General features: G+C 52.7%; 1 protein-coding gene across 1 annotated transcript in view; it reads left to right on the forward strand.

The window, feature by feature from the left end:
* Positions 1 to 219: 219 nt before the first annotated feature.
* The window catches only part of Notch3 (notch receptor 3), a 38966-nt gene continuing 18697 nt past the window's right edge, over positions 220 to 20488 (forward strand). The window contains 23 exon segments of the mRNA XM_059252018.1: positions 220 to 742; positions 825 to 1163; positions 1249 to 1371; positions 1458 to 1691; positions 3185 to 3340; positions 3436 to 3621; positions 5210 to 5323; positions 5629 to 5742; positions 6091 to 6324; positions 6446 to 6556; positions 8740 to 8932; positions 9011 to 9162; positions 9668 to 9781; positions 10255 to 10410; positions 13270 to 13495; positions 13814 to 14015; positions 14145 to 14292; positions 14664 to 14848; positions 16129 to 16261; positions 16339 to 16596; positions 16678 to 16796; positions 17146 to 17711; positions 19897 to 20254. Coding sequence (XP_059108001.1) covers positions 568 to 742; positions 825 to 1163; positions 1249 to 1371; positions 1458 to 1691; positions 3185 to 3340; positions 3436 to 3621; positions 5210 to 5323; positions 5629 to 5742; positions 6091 to 6324; positions 6446 to 6556; positions 8740 to 8932; positions 9011 to 9162; positions 9668 to 9781; positions 10255 to 10410; positions 13270 to 13495; positions 13814 to 14015; positions 14145 to 14292; positions 14664 to 14848; positions 16129 to 16261; positions 16339 to 16596; positions 16678 to 16796; positions 17146 to 17711; positions 19897 to 20254 — 4596 coding nt within the window. The 5' untranslated portion in view covers positions 220 to 567.

A 20488-nucleotide genomic window follows, 5' to 3' on the forward strand; every position in this document is an offset into this window, starting at 1 on the left:
GCTATGTGGCTAAGGCTGCTTTGAACTCCTGATCCCACCTGCTGAGTGCCAGGTTTACAAGTGTGAGCCACCTTGCCTGGACTATCTCTTAAAAAAAAAAAAAAAAAGATGATAGTCACAACTTCTGGGACATGGGCACGTCTTCGGGCGGGGGGTACCACGTCCTTCACAAGCCCTTGTGGCTTATACAAACTGTTGCTGGCATGTTTCATATTAATTTGTTACTTGTTCTCTTTGCCTGACCTAGCTATGAGGACCGAGAGGGTAAGAATCATTTTCATTTTGTTTGCTGCCGTGTTTTAGTTTGTAGTAGGCAATATTTGGTAGTATTTGTTGTCAGAATAAAAGGGTATGGCTGAGACTGGTGGAACTCACCTTTAAACCTAGCGATCTAGAGGTAGAGGCAGAGGCAAGTAAATTCCTGTGGGCTCCAGGCTAGCCAGGAGGATGTAGCGAAACCCTATGTAAAAAAAGAAGAAAGACCAAATGGATGTGTTTGACAGTTTGTTTGGCAAGTGTGCTGTTGGATGAGTGTGTCTTGTGTTATGTCGGGGATTGCCATGCTTTATGTTGTGCCCACCACACGCCTCTTCCCACAGGTGCCTGCCAGGCTGGGTGGGTGAGCGGTGCCAGCTGGAAGATCCTTGCCACTCAGGCCCCTGTGCTGGGCGCGGTGTCTGCCAGAGTTCGGTGGTGGCGGGCACTGCCCGGTTCTCCTGTCGGTGTCCCCGTGGCTTCCGAGGTGAAGGGGTGGGCTTGGATGAGAGCCCGAGTTAGGTTAAGATGTGGTCAGTCCCAAGCTCACCCTCTCCTGGTTCTTCCAGGCCCAGACTGCTCCCTGCCAGACCCCTGCCTCAGCAGCCCTTGTGCTCATGGTGCCCGCTGCTCAGTGGGGTCGGACGGCCGCTTCGTCTGTTCCTGTCCACCTGGTTACCAGGGTCGCAGCTGCCGGAGTGACATAGATGAGTGCCGAGCGGGTGGGCCCTGCCGCCACGGCGGTACCTGCCTCAACACTCCTGGCTCCTTCCGCTGCCAGTGCCCACTTGGCTACACAGGGCTGCTGTGTGAGAACCCTGTGGTGCCCTGTGCCCCTTCCCCATGTCGGAATGGTGGCACCTGTAGGCAGAGTAGTGATACCACCTATGACTGTGCTTGCCTTCCTGGTGAGTAAGTGGTACCCAGGGGAGGCAGCTGGGGACAGTAGGCTAGCCTCCTAGTGACGGTCCTTACCTTGTCCTTCCTCACTAGGCTTCGAGGGCCAGAACTGCGAAGTCAACGTGGATGACTGTCCTGGACATCGGTGCCTCAATGGGGGAACGTGCGTGGACGGTGTCAACACTTACAACTGCCAGTGCCCTCCGGAGTGGACAGGTGGGCACCAGGGCTGCCAGGAGCTGGGGGCTGACGTCGGGTGGGCACACAGGAGAAACCTAGACCAGTACATCTTTGTGCCCTAGGCCAGTTCTGCACAGAGGACGTGGATGAGTGTCAGCTGCAGCCCAATGCCTGCCACAATGGGGGCACCTGCTTCAACCTGCTGGGTGGCCACAGCTGTGTGTGTGTCAACGGCTGGACGGGCGAGAGCTGCAGTCAGAACATCGATGACTGTGCCACAGCCGTGTGCTTCCACGGGGCTACCTGCCATGATCGTGTAGCCTCTTTCTACTGCGCCTGCCCCATGGGCAAGACAGGTGAGTGGCCATTTTCTTTGTGGGCAACAGGACTCCATTGACGGCTTCAGAATGGAAGGGGAAGACAGATTCTGATTTGAGTGTTAGAAAGATTGTGATGGGGCTGGAGTGTCACTTACCAGTAGAGCATGTGCTTAGTGTGCACCAGGCCCTGGGTTCAATCCTTAGCATGAAGAAAGGCAGCAGAGATGAGGGAGAGGAGGAAGGAGGAAGGAAGCAGGGAGGGAGGGGATGATGGAGACTGGATTTGGGAGGAAGGTTGAGCCTCTGTCCTGTGAGGATGCTGGTACACAGCCCAAGGCAGACGCTATTGGAATGGGAGAACTCCTGAGAGGTCTGACTGGGAAAGAGGCAGGACCTAGAGAAGTTAGAAGGGTCAGAGAACGTGTTAAGAGGGGCACTTGGATAGCTGGGAATGGTGGCACACACCTTTAATCCCAGCGGCAGATCTCTGTGAGTTCGAGGCCAGCCTGGTCTACAAAGTGAGTTCCAGGATAGCCAAGGCTGTTACACAGAGAAACCCTGTCTCAACGCGCCCCCCCCTCCCCCCAAAGTGTATTTTGTGTTTTGGCTGCATGTATGTCTGGTCCCACATGCGTGACTGGTATGCTTAGAGGCCAGAAGACTTAACCAGATCCCCTGGCACTGGAGTTACAGATGGTTGTGAGCTGCTGTGTGGGTGCTGGGAATCAAAACTAGGTCCTCTGGAAGAGCAGCCAGTGCTCTTGCTGCTGAGCCGTCTCTCCAGCCCTTAGTGACTCGTTTGTAAAACATTTCCAAGTCATTTTCAAATAGTTTAGAAGAAACAGCTTGACAGATAAATAGTAGTGAACCAAGTGCTCCCGTGTGAAACATATTCTGTGTATTTCAGTTTTTTTCATAATAAATGGCTTAAAAAGAACAGATACTAAGTACACTGATGGTGAATATAAGCAAGAAATAGGAGGCATCCAGGCGGTGGTGGGGCACGCCTTTAATCCCAGCACTCGGGAGGCAGAGGCAGGCGGATCTCTGTGAGTTCCAGGCCAGCCTGGACTACAAATTGAGTTCCAGGATAGCCAGGGCTATACAGAGAAACCCTGTCTCAAAAAACAAATAAACAAACAAAACAGTAACAAAAAGAGGAAGCAATCGAGATGGGCCAGATGGACAGTCAGTGGGTTAAAGGTGCTTGCTGAATAAGCCTAGTGATCTAAATTCCATCATTGCGATCCACAGGGTAGAAGGGGAGTATCAACTCCCCCAGGTTGTCCTCTGACCTCTATACATGCACTATGACATTTGCAACCCCCCCCCCAGATAAGTAAATTAATTTAAAAAGTAATAATACAAACAAAAAGCAAGGATCTGGGAGTGTAGCTCAGTGGCATCATTCATGCTTTGTGTGCACAGGGTTCTGGAGTTCCATCAACCTTCTTCCTCAAATGCTAGGTATGTGGGGACTTTGGGTAGACCTGGGGACCAGCTCTTGATCTTGGCTTACCTTTTCTCAGGCCTCTTGTGTCATCTGGATGATGCCTGTGTCAGCAATCCCTGCCATGAGGATGCTATCTGTGACACAAACCCTGTGAGTGGGCGGGCCATCTGCACCTGTCCACCCGGCTTCACCGGAGGGGCGTGTGACCAGGATGTGGACGAGTGCTCCATTGGTGAGAGGGGTACCTTCTGGAAATGAGTCTGGAGACAGGGGAAAGGTGGAGCTGTGGTTGGCCATGCCCATCCTGGCTGTACCCTCATTCCGCAGGTGCCAACCCCTGCGAACATTTGGGTCGGTGTGTGAACACACAGGGCTCATTCCTGTGTCAGTGTGGCCGTGGCTACACTGGACCGCGATGTGAGACGGATGTCAATGAGTGTCTGTCTGGGCCCTGTCGCAACCAGGCCACATGTCTTGACCGGATTGGCCAGTTCACCTGCATCTGCATGGCAGGTGGGTGATGGGTGTGGCTTGGGTAGTTCCTGAAGGCTGGAGCCTGGGCAAGAAAAGCCAAGGGTGAAACTGGGTTCATTTTTATTAATTTAAAAAAAAAAAAAATATGCTGAGCATGGAGACACTTGCCTGTAATCCCAACACTTGTGAGGCAGAGGTAGCCTGGTCCACATGGTAAGTTCTGGGATGGCTAGGATAGTGACGTGAGACCCTGTCCCAAATAAAATAAAATAAAAAGGGGCTAGAGAGGTAGTTTAGTGATTAAGAGTAATTCCTGGGGGGTTGGGGGTTTAGCTCAGTGGTAGAGCGCTTGCCTAGCAAGTGCAAGGCCCTGGGTTCGGTCCTTAGCTCCGGGGTGGGGGGGAGTAATTCCTGGTTTTCTAGAGGACCGAGTTTGGTTCCCAGCACCCATATGGGGCAGTTCACAACTGTCTGTAGTTCTTTTTTTTTTTTTTTTTTTTTTTTTTAAGATTTTTTTTATTTATTTATTATGTATACAGCATGTATGACCAGAAGAGGGAGCCAGATCTCATTAGGTGGCTGTGAGCCACCATGTGGTTGCTGGGAATTGAACTCAGGACCTCTGGAAGAGCAGTCAGTGCTCTTAACCTCTGAGCCATCTCTCCAGCCCTACTGTCTGTAGTTCTAGCTCCAGGGGATATACCACCCTCTTCTGGCCTCTGAGGATACCCATGTGTGTCACACACACACACACACACACACACACACACACACACACACAAACAAAACCAACCAAACAAACAAACAAAAAAAAAACATTTCAAGCCAGCTGTAGTGACACACACTTTCAGTACATAGAGAATTGCAGGCCAGCCAGGGCTACATAGTGAGACCCTGTCTGGAACTCACCAGGCTGGCCTTGAACTCACAGAGGTCCACCTGCCTCTGCTTCCCAAATATTGGATTTAAAGGCATGTGCCACTGTGCCTGGTAACAATATTTCTTTAAAAGTTACCTTTATTTGTGTGTGTGTGTGTGTGTGTGTGTGTGTGTGTGTGTGTGTGTGTGTGCATATGGATGCGTGCACTGATGAGTTCATGGCGTGGTGTGAGTGTGGAGATTGGAGAGCAACTTTCAAGAATCAGTTCTCCTTCCTCCATGAGGGTTCCACGCCGTGTGGCCTGGCAGCAAGTGTCCTTCTCTGTTGAATCATCTTGCTGGCCCCAAACCGGGTTTAAAGCTTCCTGGCTGGAGAGAGAGAGGGAGAGTTCTGTGTCTTTAGGGCGAAACCTTGTGACTCTGGATAAGGCAGGTGCAGGGCCAGAGCAGAATTTTGCCAGATGTTATTGAAGGGGGAGCTTCATCAACCTTGTCCGTGTGAAACCACAGCTGGGTGAGGGCTCAGCTTGTTTGAAACTAAATCTAAGTCTGAATGTGGTCGTGCGTGCCTGTAATCCCAGCATTTGGGCAGCTGAAGCAGGAGGATCATCAGTTTGAGGCCAGCTCACGGTACATAGCAGGAACCTAGCTCAACAAAAACAACCACAAAACCAAAGCCCTGAAACTAAGGTGAAAAAGAGCCCCTGAGCTCAGGGAACTTCCAGTGCCCCATCCCGTCCCCTTCCAGGCTTCACGGGGACCTACTGTGAGGTGGACATCGATGAATGTCAGAGCAGCCCGTGTGTCAATGGTGGTGTCTGCAAGGATCGAGTCAATGGCTTCAGCTGCACCTGCCCCTCAGGTGAGGACCTGGCACAGAGAGCCTGGCATGTCAGGTTATGACAACACTGAAATTTAAAAAGAAAGTAATTACTTCATTAATTGCTTTTTTTTGTGTATGTGGGTTCTCTCCTTCCAGTATTCTTGCGGATTGAACTCAGGTGGTCAGGCTTGGCTGGCAAGCACTCTTCTCCTCCGAGATGTGTCCCTGGCCTTGACTGCCTTGAAATTAATTTAAAACAAAGCAAAGGGGTGTTTCCCACTCAAATAAGTCCGGGCGCCTGCTTTGATGATGAATGTCGCCTTTCGTCCACTACTTACCCCCAGGATTCAGTGGGTCCATGTGTCAGCTGGACGTGGATGAGTGTGCGAGCACTCCCTGCCGGAATGGTGCCAAGTGTGTGGACCAGCCCGATGGCTATGAGTGTCGCTGTGCAGAGGGTGAGGGTGGACCGTGAGACTGTGGCAAGAACCTCAAGGTGGGCTGGTGGGCCGACGGGCGTCAAGGACCGATAGCAGAATTGGGGACAGCCTCAGAGGAGGGTTTCAGCGGGGCCAGGGCAGGGCCAGGGCAGGGCCAGTGACAGCTGGGGTGTGGCGCCGATGATGGAGGTAGGCAGGGTTCTTGGCCGGATTCAGGGTGCGGCTGGAAGTGGGATTAAAGTGAAAGGGGCGGAGCTTGGAGGGTGGAATGCAAGGGAGAAGGGGTGGGACCTGAGAGCTGAGCTAGAATTGGGCCGAGATGAGCCATGGAGTGAGAGGGCGGACCCTAACCTCTTGTTCTTGCAGGATTTGAGGGCACTCTCTGTGAGCGAAATGTGGACGACTGCTCTCCGGACCCCTGCCACCATGGGCGCTGTGTCGATGGCATTGCTAGCTTCTCATGTGCGTGTGCCCCGGGCTACACGGGCACACGCTGCGAGAGCCAGGTGGATGAGTGCCGCAGCCAGCCCTGCCGCTACGGCGGCAAGTGTCTAGACTTGGTGGACAAATACCTCTGCCGCTGTCCTCCCGGGACCACAGGTGGGGTCTGGGGCTGGGCTGTGACAGGCATAGTGCACGGGTGGGTGTGGGTGTCCGTGAGGGGTCTGGGAGTAGTACTTGCCGATAGCGGCTCCTCCCTGCCGTATTCCCCTCCCTGCAGGTGTGAACTGCGAAGTCAACATTGATGATTGCGCCAGCAACCCCTGTACCTTTGGAGTCTGCCGTGACGGCATCAACCGCTACGACTGCATCTGTCAGCCTGGCTTCACAGGTGGGCAGGGGGCTGCCATGGAGCGGGGAGGGCCTTGAAGGATAGGGATTAAGCTCCAAGTCTCTTTTGGGTGGGTTCCCCCCACCACCACCTTTATTTTTTAAAAATTACATTTTACTTATTTTGTGTATGTGTGAAGTTCAGTTCTCTCCTACCATGTAGGTCCCAGGGATCCAACTCAGGCCGTCAGTCTTGATGGCAAGCATTCCCCCCCCCCCCACCCCGCCCCCAATGAGCCATTCCTCCTTTTATTTACACACACACACACACACACACACACACACACACACACACAAGATTATCCAAGGCCAGACATGGTGATGTGTGCCTGTAACCTCAGTACTCGGGATTGATACAGGTTCGAGGCTAGCCTGAGCATCAGTGAGCACTAGGCCAGCCAGGGCTACATGGAAAAATCATGTTTCACAATAAAACAACACAGAGTGCTGGAGAGCTGGCTCTGCAGTTTCTGCTCTTGCAGAGAACTGGGGTTCAGTTTCCGGCGCCCACATGCCAGCTCATAACTGCTTGGTTTTTGTTTTTGTTTTTTAAATATAAAATAAAATAAGATAAAACAAAAACCAACACATTAGAATTGGACAAAACAGAACCAGAAGGAAAAGAGCTCAAGAGAAGACACAAGAATCAGAGACCCACCTGGTAGTGGTGGTGCATGCCTTTAATCCCAGCAGGAGGAGCTCCGTGTGTTCAAGGCCAGCCTGGTCTATAGAGCTAATTCCAGGACAGCCAGGGCTACACAGAGAAACCCTGTCTCAAAAAAACCAAAACAACAACCACAACAATAAAAAGAATCAGAGCCGGGTGGTGGTGACGCATGCCTTTAATCTCAGCACTGGAGAGGCAGAGCCAGGCGGATCTCTGTGAGTTCAAGGCCAGCCTGGTCTACAGAGCAAAATCCAGGACAGTCTGGCACCAAAACTACACAGAGAAACCCTGTCTCAAAAAACAAAAAAACAAAAAAACAAAAAAAAAAAGAACCAGAGACCCACTCATCCACACACTCAGGAATCCCACAGAAACATCAGACTGGAAACTATAACATATATGCAGAAGACTTGGTGCAGACCTGTGCAGGCCCTATGCCCACTGCCCAGTCTCGGTGAGTTCACAGGAGCTTTGACGTTGATTTAGAGGGCCTTGTTTTCTTGGTGTCCTCCATCCCCTCTGGTTCCCACTCTCCTTCTGCCTCCTCTTCCTCAGGGATCCCTGAGCCCTGAGGGGAGGGATTTGAGGGAGACACCCCATCCATCCAGGCCTTTCACTCTCTGCACAATGTCTGGCTGTGGGTCTCTGTATTTGTTCCTATCTGCTGCTGGGGGAAGCTCCTCTAATGATGGCTGAGCAAGGCAGTGATCTATGAGGATAGCAGAATGTTATTAGGAGGCGTTTTGTCACTATTTTTTTTTATCCTTAAGACTAGTAGTATTTGGTTTTATCTTAGGCCCCAGGGCTATCTAGCCTCAGGTTCTTGGCTACTGAAGCAAATGTCGGGTATGGGCTTCGTCTTGAGTGGTCCTCCAGTCAAATCAGATATTGGTTGGTATATTGGTTGGTTACCTCCATGTGCTTCACACCACCATTGCACTAGCCTGTCTTGGAGGCAGGACACCATTTGTAGATCAAAGGGTTCGTGGCTGGGTTGGTGTTCACGTTTCTCCTTTGGTAGCATGCAGGAGTACCTTCCTGTAGCAAATACCCTAGAACGTAGAAGGCTCCATGGAGGCACCAGTTTTATCTCTCTGTGTTCAGTGTGTTTCACAACTGCTTGTAACCCCCAGTTCCAGGAATCCAACCCCTCTGCTGGTTTTCATGGGCACGGGGCACACACCATGCTGCACTAACATAACATATAAGCACTCACATTAGAGATGGAGAGAGGGAGGGAGGAAGAGAGGCTGAGAGAGAGAGAGACAGAGAGACAGAGACAGAGAGAGACAGAGAGACAGAGAGAGAGAGAGAGAGAGAGAGAGAGAGAGAGAGAGAGAACACTGCCTTGTGGTATCCTGAGCTTGCTCACTCACTGGTTTGGGGTTGTCACCCCGTCAGCAGAATGAGGGCCTCACGTGGGGTCACAGCTGTGTGGTGTAGAACAAGGTGTTCCCTTTCCCTCAGTTGGCACTTCTCTCTTTGTTCTGGAACGAAGTTGCCTGTGTGCTTCCCAGGGCCCCTCTGTAATGTGGAGATCAACGAGTGTGCGTCCAGCCCATGTGGAGAGGGTGGCTCCTGTGTGGATGGGGAAAATGGCTTCCGTTGCCTCTGTCCACCTGGCTCCCTGCCTCCTCTCTGCCTGCCTGCGAATCATCCTTGTGCCCACAAGCCCTGCAGCCACGGAGTCTGCCATGACGCCTCTGGCGGGTGAGGCCCTTCCCCAACTCCTGACCCCTCTTCTGCTGTCTCTGGTCACCTGCCACCCCTGACTGCCTCCCCCACCAGGTTCCGCTGTGTGTGTGAGCCCGGCTGGAGTGGCCCCCGCTGCAGCCAGAGCCTGGCTCCAGATGCCTGTGAGTCCCAGCCCTGCCAGGCTGGTGGTACCTGCACCAGTGATGGACTAGGCTTCCACTGCACCTGTCCCCCTGGATTCCAGGGTGTGTGTCATCACCTTCCTCCTCAGGGTCCCTGATACCCTTGTTGCTCACGTTTCTTTTCTACTCTTTTAAAAGCTTTGTTTAGTACCCTCCCTCCCCCCAATGTGTCTCTGTGCGCACATGCCTGTGCGTGGAGGCCAGAACCAGAAGAGGGTGTAAGGGTCATCCTCTACCACCTATTCCTCTGAGGCACAGTCTCTCCCTGAACCTGGAGTTTGTGCTTTCTTGGATAGGCTGGAAGCCAGTGAGCCCCTGTGATCCTCTGACTTGCAGCTGGGGTTAGAGTTTGTTATATGGATGCTGGGGTCTGAGCTCTGGTCCTCATGACTGGGCATCAGGTGCTCTTAACTACTGAGCCATCCCTCCAGCCCCTTCTGCATTTTCTTTTCTTCTTTTCTTTCTCTCTTTTTTTGCCTTTCTGGATATCAGGGTGGGACTCCATGGCTGGGGGAGGTGGGAGCAGTGAGTCTTTCAAGACGATCTAAACCCTGCTGGTTCCCTGCAGGCCGTCAGTGTGAGGTGCTGTCCCCCTGCACTCCAAGCCTCTGTGAGCATGGAGGCCACTGTGAGTCTGACCCTGGCCAGCCAACTGTCTGTTCCTGTCCCCCCGGCTGGCAAGGTACACCAATGTACCCCTTCTCTCCTTTTTCTCCTCCTCCCCTCCCACCTTCTCTCTTCTTCTTCCTCCTCTCTCTCTACCTTCTTTTCCTGCTCCTCACTTCATGTCGGGTGGTGCTGGGAAGCCCAAAGGAGACCCGCCCCTGCTCTGCCTTTGAAGGGCCTTCATTCTGGGAAAAGACAGCTGGATCTAGACATTCACAGCCCATGTGAGTCAGCTCAGGATAAGAGGGAGCCCCGTAGGGCTGAGGATGCTGGGATGCTTGAGGTTTGATGACAAGTCTTTGAAGGGTGTACGTTCACCAGCTACAGAGATAAGGCAGAACATAATTCAGGAGTGGCATGTGCCAAACACCCAGGGGCAATTGCTTGCCTTTGCCTCTTCCTGCCTCAGCCTGCAGGTTTGTGAGCTGCAGGCACCCTCACACCCCACTTTACTCCTCTAACCTTAACTACCTCCCTTCTCCCCTCCAGGCTCACGATGCCAGCAGGATGTGGATGAGTGTGCCAATGCCTCACCCTGCGGCCCCCATGGTACCTGCACTAACCTTCCTGGGAGCTTCAGGTGCATCTGCCATGGGGGATACGCTGGCCCTTTCTGTGATCAGGACATTGACGACTGTGCCCCCAGTAAGTGCAGGGAGCTATGGGGGGTGCTTCCCCAGGGAACCCACCCATCAAGCCATACATGTGCCTGGCACTGTGATGCTGTGTCCTCACAGCTCTGTCACCCTCCTCACACACGAGGGCCTTGGTTCCATCTGCAGCACTGCTAAGTGAATAAGCAATGGGCTGCTAAGATGACTGCGGGTAAAGGGGCTTGCCTCCAAACCTGATGACCCAAGTTCAGTCCTACGAGTTGTCCTCTGCTCTCTACACAAATACCACATGTACACACACACACACACACACACACACAGAGTAATGATAAAAAAAAAATCACATGGCCAGGCGGTGGTGGTGCACGCCTTTAATCCCAGCACTCGGGAGGCAGAGGCAGGCGGATCTCTGAGTTTGAGGCCAGCCTGGTCTACAGAGTGAGTTCCAGGATAGCCAGGGCTACACAGAGAAACCAAAAAACAAAGCAAAGCAAAACAAAAAACAAACAAACAAAAGTAGGAAAATATTTTCGTTTCCACATATAGGCTTTCGAAAATTTGAACTCTGCTAAATGTATTTTACATTTGCAGCTTTTTTTATTTGGACTAGCAGTAATGTCAAAAGCCCATTAGTCTCCTGTGGCTAGTAGTGGCTGCACTAGTCACCAAGGTCTGTGATGAGCTCACCAATCTGAGCAGGCATAACAGTACACGTGTCCCTTGGTGCTTTGAGACTGGACCCAGAGCCTCCGTGGATACCAGACTCCACGGGTGCTCAAGTCTCTTGTTTTAAAATGGCTTAATGTTTGCAGATAGCCTCTGCATATCCTCCCAGAGACTTTAAATCATCTCTGGATGACTTAATTTTTATTTAAAAATTTTTACATTTAGTTATTGTGTGTATGTGTGCCACACGTAGAGGTCTGGGGACAGTTTTTGAGGATTCTATCCTTCCGCCTCCAGGGACCTAGGACTACGACTCAGGATGTCAGCCTTGGTGGCAGGTGTCTTGCCCATGCTGAGCCATCTTACTAACTTAGGCTTAATTTTTTTTTATTATTTATTTATTATGTATGCAGTGTTCTGCCTGCATGTATGCCTGCATGCCAGAAGAGGGCACCAGATCTCATTACAGATGGTTGATGGTTGTGAGCCACCATGTGGTTGCTGGGAATTGAACTCAGGACCTTTGGAAGAACAGCCAGTGCTCTTAACCTCTGAGCCATCTCTGCAGCCCAAAACACAGTCTTTTTTTTTTTTTTGGTTTTTCGAGACAGGGTTTCTCTGTGTAGCTTTGCGACTTTCCTGGAACTTGCTTTGGAGACCAGGCTGGCCTCAAACTCACAGAGATCCGCCTGGCTCTGCCTTCTGAGTGCTGGGATTAAAGGCATGCACCACCACCACCCCCTTAAGCTTAATTTTTAATTTAAATTTTATTATTGTGTGTATGGCGTGTGTGTGTTCGTGCACACACATGCTACATTGCATGTGTTGAGGCCAGAGGACAACTTGGAGGGGTTGGTTATCTCCTTCCACCATGTGAATTTCAGGAATTGAACTCAGGTAGTCAGTCATGTGTGGCAGGCACCTTCACCTGCTGAACCATCTTCCCAGACCCTCTACACAGCTTAAAGTAGCAAGCACAGTGTAGATGCCATGTACGTGTTTGTTACACTCTGTTGCTTAGGGAATAGGGAGAAGAAGGTGCGTGTGCAGTCCTCATGTGAGCTCTGATTTTCACTCTTTTTCATCTGCTGGTTGAACCTGCAGATTCTTTTTTTTTTTTTCGAGACAGATTTCTCTGTGTAGTTTTGGTGCCTGTCGTGGATCTCCCTCTGTAGACCAGGCTGGCCTCGAACTCACAGAGATCCTCCTGGCTCTGCCTCCCGAGTGCTGGGATTAAAGGCGTGAACCACCACCGCCCGGCAAACCTGCAGATTCTTGTATATGGATTTTTCTTTGGGCTACCACTCACAAAAAGTGACATGGAGACTTATTAATTACGAAAGATTGACCTTAGCTTAGGCTTGTTCCTAACTAGTTCTTATAACTTAAATTAACCCAGATCTATTAATTTAAGTTCTTTTACATGGCTCAGTTACCTTTACTCTGTACTGCCCATGCTGCTTCCTCTGTGCCTGGCTGGCAACCTCTCCTTTCTTCTTCCCAGAGCTCTCTGTCCCCAGAAGTCCCACCTAACCTCATCCTGCCTAGCTAGTGGCCATTTAGCTCTTTATTAAACCAGTCACAGTGACACATCTCCATACACTGTAAGGAAATATTCCATAACAGATTCTGAATTTCAGGATAGGTAGGGCCAGCTTTATAGCTCAAAGGGGAGTTTTTAAATTTTATTTTTATTAATTAATTTTTTTTCCAGCCCCTGCCCTCCCTTCTGTCTTCACAGCCCCTACCCCCCACCTCTCCTCTTCCCCCTCCCCACCTACTCCTCCTCCAAAGGGGATTTAACATTTTGCTTTTACATTTATTTATTTATTTGTGTGTATGTTGCACATGTGTGCTATAGTGTTCATGTGGGGGTCAGAGAACAACTTGTAGGAAGAGGCTTTAACCACAAAAGGGGCAAACTTTGATCTCTGATCAGGAGTGCCCCTCTGGACTATGTGTGGTGGTGGTGCACGCCTTTAATTTCAACACTCAGGAGGCAGAATGTAGGCTCATCTCTGGGTTCGAGGCCAGCCTGTTCTACATATTGAACTCCAGACTTGTCACGGCTTCGTAGTAAGACCCTGGTTCAAAGACAAGCAAACAAACAAAGGAGCGTCCCCTCTAGATTGAATCTGGCTTCTTCCTGTGTGAAGTGTGGTTAGGTCAGGCCAGGCTGATGTGGGCATAGGGAATGACCAGGCTTCCTTCCTGCTCACTGCAGACCCGTGCCTCAATGGCGGTTCCTGCCAGGATGGCGTGGGCTCCTTTTCCTGCTCCTGCCTCACTGGCTTTGCTGGCCCCACCTGTGCTCTGGACGTGGATGAGTGTCTGAGCAGCCCCTGTGGCCCTGGCACCTGTACTGACCACGTGGCCTCCTTCACCTGTGCCTGTCCACCTGGCTACGGAGGCGTCCACTGTGAGAATGACCTGCCGGACTGCAGCCCCAGGTGGGTGGGGCGTGGGCTGGACACTCAGGGCCCTGTGACAGAATGGGGACCAGGGAGGGCTCCCTGGGCCTGGCATCTGTCTGAGGGCTCTGGTGATGATGTCCGAGAAAGGGCAAGGCTGGATGGAAGTCACAGACTCCAGCCCTTGCGAGGCCCAGACTGGAGCAGGATCCGTAGGTGAAGGGACCAGGTGGGATCTCTACAGAGCTATAGCTTGTTGAGGACAGTGAGGATCAGACATTGGGAAGCCCTTAATTCTAGGAGGGTCAGGGTGGCCTTCAAGGTGGTGGAACTCGATCCCCTTGTCCTGCTCTCTAGTTCCTGCTTCAATGGAGGGACCTGTGTGGACGGCGTGAACACTTTCAGCTGTCTATGTCGCCCGGGCTACAAAGGCACCCACTGCCAATATGAGGCTGACCCCTGCCTCTCCCGGCCCTGTCTGCATGGGGGCATCTGCAACCCCACTCACCCGGGGTTTCAATGCACCTGCCGGGAGGGCTTCACTGGGAGTCACTGTCAGGTGGGTGGTGTCTGAGGTCCTTGGGAAGAGTCCGGAACCCAGGTGGGGCCTGTGGGGCATCCTGGAGGGAGAAGCCCATCTTGTTTCTAGGGTCCCTCCCAGCACTGACCTTGAGGGGTTCTTTTGCAGAATCTGGTGGACTGGTGCAGCCAGTCACCCTGCCAGAATGGGGGTCGCTGTGTCCAGGCTGGGGCCTACTGCATTTGTCCCCCTGGATGGAGTGGCCGCCTGTGTGATATACAGAATCTACCCTGCAAGGAGGCTGCAGCCCAGATGGGTGAGGGGCAGCACGTGGTGGGTGTGTGGGGCTCAAGGGAATGACGGTGCCACATAGCATGCGGATCTAATGAGGTGTGTGGCTCGGTATGTGTGTGACTGTGGAATTGCTGGCCAGGATGGTGATTGTATCTGTCATGGGAGACAAGCTGGGATGCTGTGTGTGTGTGTGTGTGTGACTGACTGAGCCTGTAGGGGTAACAAAGTTGGGCATTATGGAAAGAGACCAGGCCATTTGACAAGTTGCCGGACCGCCCTCTGGATTGGGAGTGAGACTCTAGGGATTGATGCTGGCAGGGATGCTGGATGTATGTGTGATGTGGCCCGGAAGAGGGAAGGGTGCATGGCCTGAGGCCACTCTCCGCTTCTCAGGGGTGCCGTCGGAGCAACTGTGTCAGGCAGGTGGACAGTGTGTAGACAAGGACCACTCCCACTACTGTGTGTGTCCAGAGGGCCGCACCGGTAGTCACTGTGAACAGGAAGTGGACCCCTGCACAGCCCAGCCCTGCCACCACGGGGGCACCTGCCGTGGTTACATGGGGGGCTATGTGTGCGAGGTAAGTGTGCATCCCAGGGAGAGGGAAGAGAAGCTAATCGTGCTTGGGTGTGTTTCTTTTCCCTGGTGTGGGCATGTCTCTTTCTGAGGTGGGGGAACAGGGGTGCTTCATGTATGTAAGTCATCTATACTCTGGCTCCTAGAGATTCATCTGCCTCTGGCTCTCGAGTGCTGGATTAAAGGCATTCACCACCACACCTGGCTGCATGTCTTATCTCCTCCTTTTCCTCCTCCTCCTCCTCGTCTTCTTCAACAGTCTTGCTATGTAGCTCTGGCTGGCCTTGAACTATTAGAGATCTACCTGCCTCTGCCTCATGAGTACTGAGACTAGAGAAGTGTGCAACCAGACTTAGCAGTCTTTTTTTTCCTTCTTATGGGTGTGTGTCTGTGTGTGTGCACTGGGTGCACACGGGAGTGTGCTCGGAGGCAGAAGAAGACACCAGGTGTCCCCTCTACCACTACTTTATTCCTTGAGTTTCTCTCCCTGAACCTGAAGTTAGGCTGGTAGCTTTTTAAGTGGGTGCTGGGGATTTGAACTCAAGTCCCCATGGTTGTGCAGCACGTGCTCTTGCTCACTGAGCCATCTCTTCAGCTCCTAACCCCCATGTCTTTGTGGATGGGTTTGGGCACATTTGTGTGAGTTTCTGTCTCTCTGTGGGTCTGAGTGACTTGCCAGTGTCTGTGTGTAGATGGGTGTTTCCCTTGTGTGTTTCTGTGAGCGTATGTCCCTGTGTACCGGGTGTGCTGGTGGCCTTCCCAGGCTCACTCTGACCCAAAGCGACCCGAGGGAGGGAGGGTTTACTTCAACTCATAGGCTACAGTCCGTCACTGAGGGAAGCCGGGGCGGGAGCCTAAGGCAGGAGACTGCAGAGACCAGGAGGAATGCTGCTTACTGGCTAGCTTCCTTTGGATTGCTCAGCTACCTTTCTTAGATAGCTCAGGCCCACCTGCCTGGGGATGGGATCACCCAGAGTGGGCTGGGTCCCTCCACATCAAACAGTCAAGAAAATACCCCACAGCTATTCTGCAGGCCAGTCTGAAGGAGGCAATTTCTCAAGGGAGATTCCCTCTTCCCAGATAGGTCTAGGTTTAGTTCAAGTTGAGAAAAAAAAATAACAAGGACAGTGTGTTTCCTTGTACTGGGTAGGTCTGTCCTCTATATTGGCTGCATATTGGATGTCTATGTGTGTCCTTTTGTGCTGGGATTCCGTGTTCACAGGTGTGCCTGGGCATGTCTGTGTCCCCAGGGCCTGAGAGAATTCCTTTCTTGCCCCACTCCAGTGTCCTGCTGGCTATTCTGGTGACAGCTGTGAGGACGATGTGGATGAGTGTGCCTCCCAGCCCTGCCAGCATGGAGGCTCCTGTATTGACCTTGTGGCCCGATATCTCTGTTCCTGTCCCCCTGGCACACTCGGTATGTCAAGGCCAGGGTTGGGGGACAGGATAAGAGGCAGTCTCCAGACTTGACTGACCACTGTTCCCATCCCCCAGGAGTGCTCTGTGAGATCAATGAGGATGACTGTGGCCCAGGCCCATCCTTGGACTCGGGCCTCCGGTGCCTACACAATGGTACCTGTGTGGACCTGGTGGGTGGCTTCCGCTGTAACTGTCCCCCGGGATACACGGGTCTGCACTGTGAGGCAGACATCAATGAGTGTCGCCCAGGTGCCTGCCACGCAGCACACACCCGGGACTGCCTACAAGATCCAGGTGGGCACTTCCGCTGCCTCTGCCATCCCGGCTTCACAGGTAAGTATGACAGGTAGACCGGCCAGGAACCTGACTGCGGGTCTGCCATTGTGGTTGAACCTCCCGCATCTGCTTGTCTAGGGCCTCGATGTCAGACTGCCCTGTCCCCTTGTGAGTCCCAGCCATGTCAGCATGGAGGCCAGTGCCGCCCCAGCTCAGGCCCTGGAGGTGGGCTGACCTTCACCTGTCACTGTGTCCAGGTAGGTGTGAGTGGCAGGGATGGAGGCCCTTGGGGAAGGAGAAAGGGGCGTGGCCTCAGGGAAGGGTATGTCTACAAGGGAAACGGGGAAGGCAAAGGGGTTCTGAGAGATGCTGAGTTATGGTTTGGAGTGTAAATTAGTGAAGCTGTGGCTTGGCCATGTAGTCTCCTGGGGAAGGCATGGCTTATCTTCAACGTCAGGTCTTTAGAGGAAAGGGGAGGTCGCTGGATTGGGGTGGGGTGTCATCATTTCTCAAGTCTCGCCCTTCACTCTTCTCTCTTTTCCACCTCCTGTTTCTTTTCTTCTCACTACCAATTTTTCTCCTTTGGTTCTCTCACCCCATCACTAGCCGTTCTGGGGTCTGCGTTGTGAGAGGGTGGCGCGTTCCTGCCGAGAGCTGAAGTGCCCGGTGGGTATCCCATGCCAGCAGACCGCTCGCGGGCCGCGCTGCGCTTGTCCTCCCGGGCTGTCCGGGCCCTTCTGCCGGGTCTCTAGGGTGTCACCCTCAGGAGCTACTAACGCCAGCTGCGCAGCTGCCCCGTGTCTGCATGGGGGCTCATGCCTGCCTGTCCAGATCGTCCCTTTCTTCCGCTGTGTATGCGCGCCGGGCTGGGCTGGCCCGCGTTGCGAGACCCCTTCCACAGCCCCTGAGGTCCCCGAGGAGCCACGGTGCCCGAGAGCCGCCTGTCAGGCCAAGAGAGGGGACCAGAACTGCGATCGCGAATGCAACAGCCCGGGCTGTGGCTGGGACGGCGGCGACTGCTCGCTGAACGTGGACGACCCCTGGCGGCAGTGTGAGGCGCTGCAGTGCTGGCGCCTCTTCAACAACAGTCGTTGTGACCCAGCCTGCAGCTCTCCAGCCTGCCTCTATGACAACTTTGACTGCTACGCTGGTGGCCGTGAACGCACCTGCAAGTGAGCCCCCGACTCTGTCCGTCTATACGCTGCACTGTCTGTCAGTGAGCCACATCTGGCCCAGTTTCCCTGAAAGTCCATCTCTGGACTGTCTGATGGGGCTGGTCCTTCGTTTCTCATACCTGACGCCACCTGTGTGCCTCATCCTTGTCCGTTTGTATTTTCCTGTCTTTCCCATTTGCTTCTGTCTGCCTGCAGCTACACAGCCCATCTGCCTATTCTTATGACTTGTTCTTCTGTCTTCCTTAAAATTTTAAAAATTAAGCTGGGTATAGTGGCTCACATCTTGGGACTTGGGAAGCAGAGGCAGGCAGATCGCTATATGAGTTCAAGGCCAGCTTGGTCTATGTAGTGAGTTCCAGGCCAGCTAGGGCTACATGGTGAGAGCCTGTCTTTAAACAAAACCAAAACATTGCACTTAACCTATTTAGTGTGTGTGCTTGTGGAGGTCAGAGGACCAGCTTGCAGGAATCTGCCCTCCCCTTTCCCCCTGTGGGTCCCGGGGCTGTCTGTATGCCCAGCTGTCTGTACTTTTGCTGGTCCATCCATCTGTCCGTCTGCTAGTCTGTTCTGTTGTGCCATCTGTCTGCCCATCTTTGGGTCCCACTTGTTCATCCAGAGGCCTCTAATGGCCATCCTGCCATCCCAGGGGTCCTCTGTCTCCCTCTGTGTGCCTTCCGTCTCCTGTTCCCTGTCTGCCGGGTCTCCTTGCTTGTCCCTCTCTGTCCCATACATTCTGTATCTCTGCATCCTTTTGTGTGCCCCTCTATTTGTCTGGAGCCCTCTCCTACCTTTGTCTCCTCATGATCTTCCATTCCAACCTTCCCCAGCACCCCAGTCACCCTGACCTCCTCAGATGTCCCATACCTGCTCTTACCTGGGGACGCTCTGCTTACTCCCACTGGCTGAATTGTTCTTCCCCGAAGTTCCTCCCACCTCCTTCAAGCCTTTGCTTAGATGGTGTTATCTATATTGTAGATTACTCCTAGGTGCCCCCAGCACGTCCCTTGCAAGTAGTACCACATGCACGTTTATATTTACCATTTATTGCCACCTAATTAGAATGTTGAATATTCTCCTCACTTGTCTCCTATGACATCTCTCTCCACCCACAGGGATGCCAGTTCTTCTGGGGCAAGGATTTGTGTGTGGGATCTTGGTATTTAGAGCAGCACGCAGCAGGTGCTCAGTTAATAATTGATGTTGAGCATCCCTAATCCCAAACCCGAAACCCTGAACTGTGTGGAGCATGGGCATGATGCCACAGTGGAAAATCCCATCCTTTACTTCATTGACAGGTTGCAGTCAAAGTTCAGGCACAGGCTGGGATGTAGCTCAGTGGCAGAGGACTGCCGAGATGGCATGAGGCCCTTGGTTCAATCCCCAGCATGGAAATAAAACAACCCCCAAACTCAGGCACACTAAAGATATATAGCTACTTTTGGGCTATGTGTCCCTTTGTGTTTAGACTTGGGCCTCGTCCCTGAGGTGCCTTACATAAATCATGTACAGAGGGCTGGGGATGAAGCTCAGGTGGTGGAGCGCTTGCCTAGCATGCACAAAGTCCTGGGTTTTGCCTCAAGCACCACCTGACGTGTGAGTGGCGTTGCATGCTTGTGATCCCAGCACTCAGCAGGTGAAGGCAGGAGGACAGTTCATGATCACTCTTAGCTACATAGTTTTGTTTTTTTTTTTTGTGGGGGGGTTTAAATAGGGCTAGGGTTTCACTATGTAGCCCTGGCTGGCCTGGAATTGACTATGTAGCCCAGGATGGCCCCAAACTCACAGAAACACCCCACTGCCTCTGCCGGGAGTACTGGGATTAGAGGTGTAGGCCAGCACGTCTTGCTGACATAGGGAGTTTGAGGCCAGCCCGAGATACATGAGATCTTATCTTAAAACAACACAATAGAAAGATATTTCATTGCATATATAATATTTAAGCAAATAGGCAAATATTCTAAGACTCAAATTAATTTGAACTCTGAAATAGTTTTCGTCCCAAGTATTTCTAATTACGGACACAGAACCTGTGGTTATGCAGCCAACCGCTGCGTTTACAGAAAGCTTGACATATGCAAGGACATTCTAGCCGTCTGTGCAAGCACACTGTGCAGTACTGCTGTTTGCCACGTGTGCATTTAGGTGGCTGGGGGATCCCTCACCATGCATTCTCTGCCTCCAGCCCGGTGTATGAGAAGTACTGCGCCGACCACTTTGCAGATGGCCGCTGTGACCAGGGCTGCAACACTGAGGAGTGTGGCTGGGATGGGCTGGACTGTGCCAGCGAGGTCCCGGCCCTTCTGGCCCGAGGGGTTCTGGTCCTCACGGTTCTTCTGCCCCCTGAAGAGCTGCTGCGTTCCAGCGCCGATTTCCTGCAGCGACTCAGCGCTATCCTGCGTACCTCGCTGCGCTTCCGCCTGGATGCGCGGGGCCAGGCCATGGTCTTCCCCTACCACCGGCCGAGTCCTGGCTCTGAATCCCGGGTCCGGCGTGAGCTGGGTCCCGAGGTGATCGGGTGAGTGACTATGGCCCAAGGCTGGGTATAGTGGACAGGGCGCCGATGATCCAGACCTTGGGTTTCACGCTTCTTAACTGAGAGCGCTCCTTGGCAATGCATCTTCCACAGGTTTTTCAGTGGGGTTGGATCCCAGCTGAGAGTTGGGTGGGTGGTGTGGTGATGGGGGTGGCTTTCTGAGGTTTTCTAGGATGCTGTAGACAGCTGATGAGTCTTTGGGTCCCTTTGCTCTGTTCCCACAGCTCTGTAGTGATGCTGG

This window comes from Peromyscus eremicus, unplaced genomic scaffold (genome assembly GCF_949786415.1).
Source record: "Peromyscus eremicus unplaced genomic scaffold, PerEre_H2_v1 PerEre#2#chr22_unloc_1, whole genome shotgun sequence".
Classification (NCBI taxonomy): domain Eukaryota; kingdom Metazoa; phylum Chordata; class Mammalia; order Rodentia; family Cricetidae; genus Peromyscus; species Peromyscus eremicus.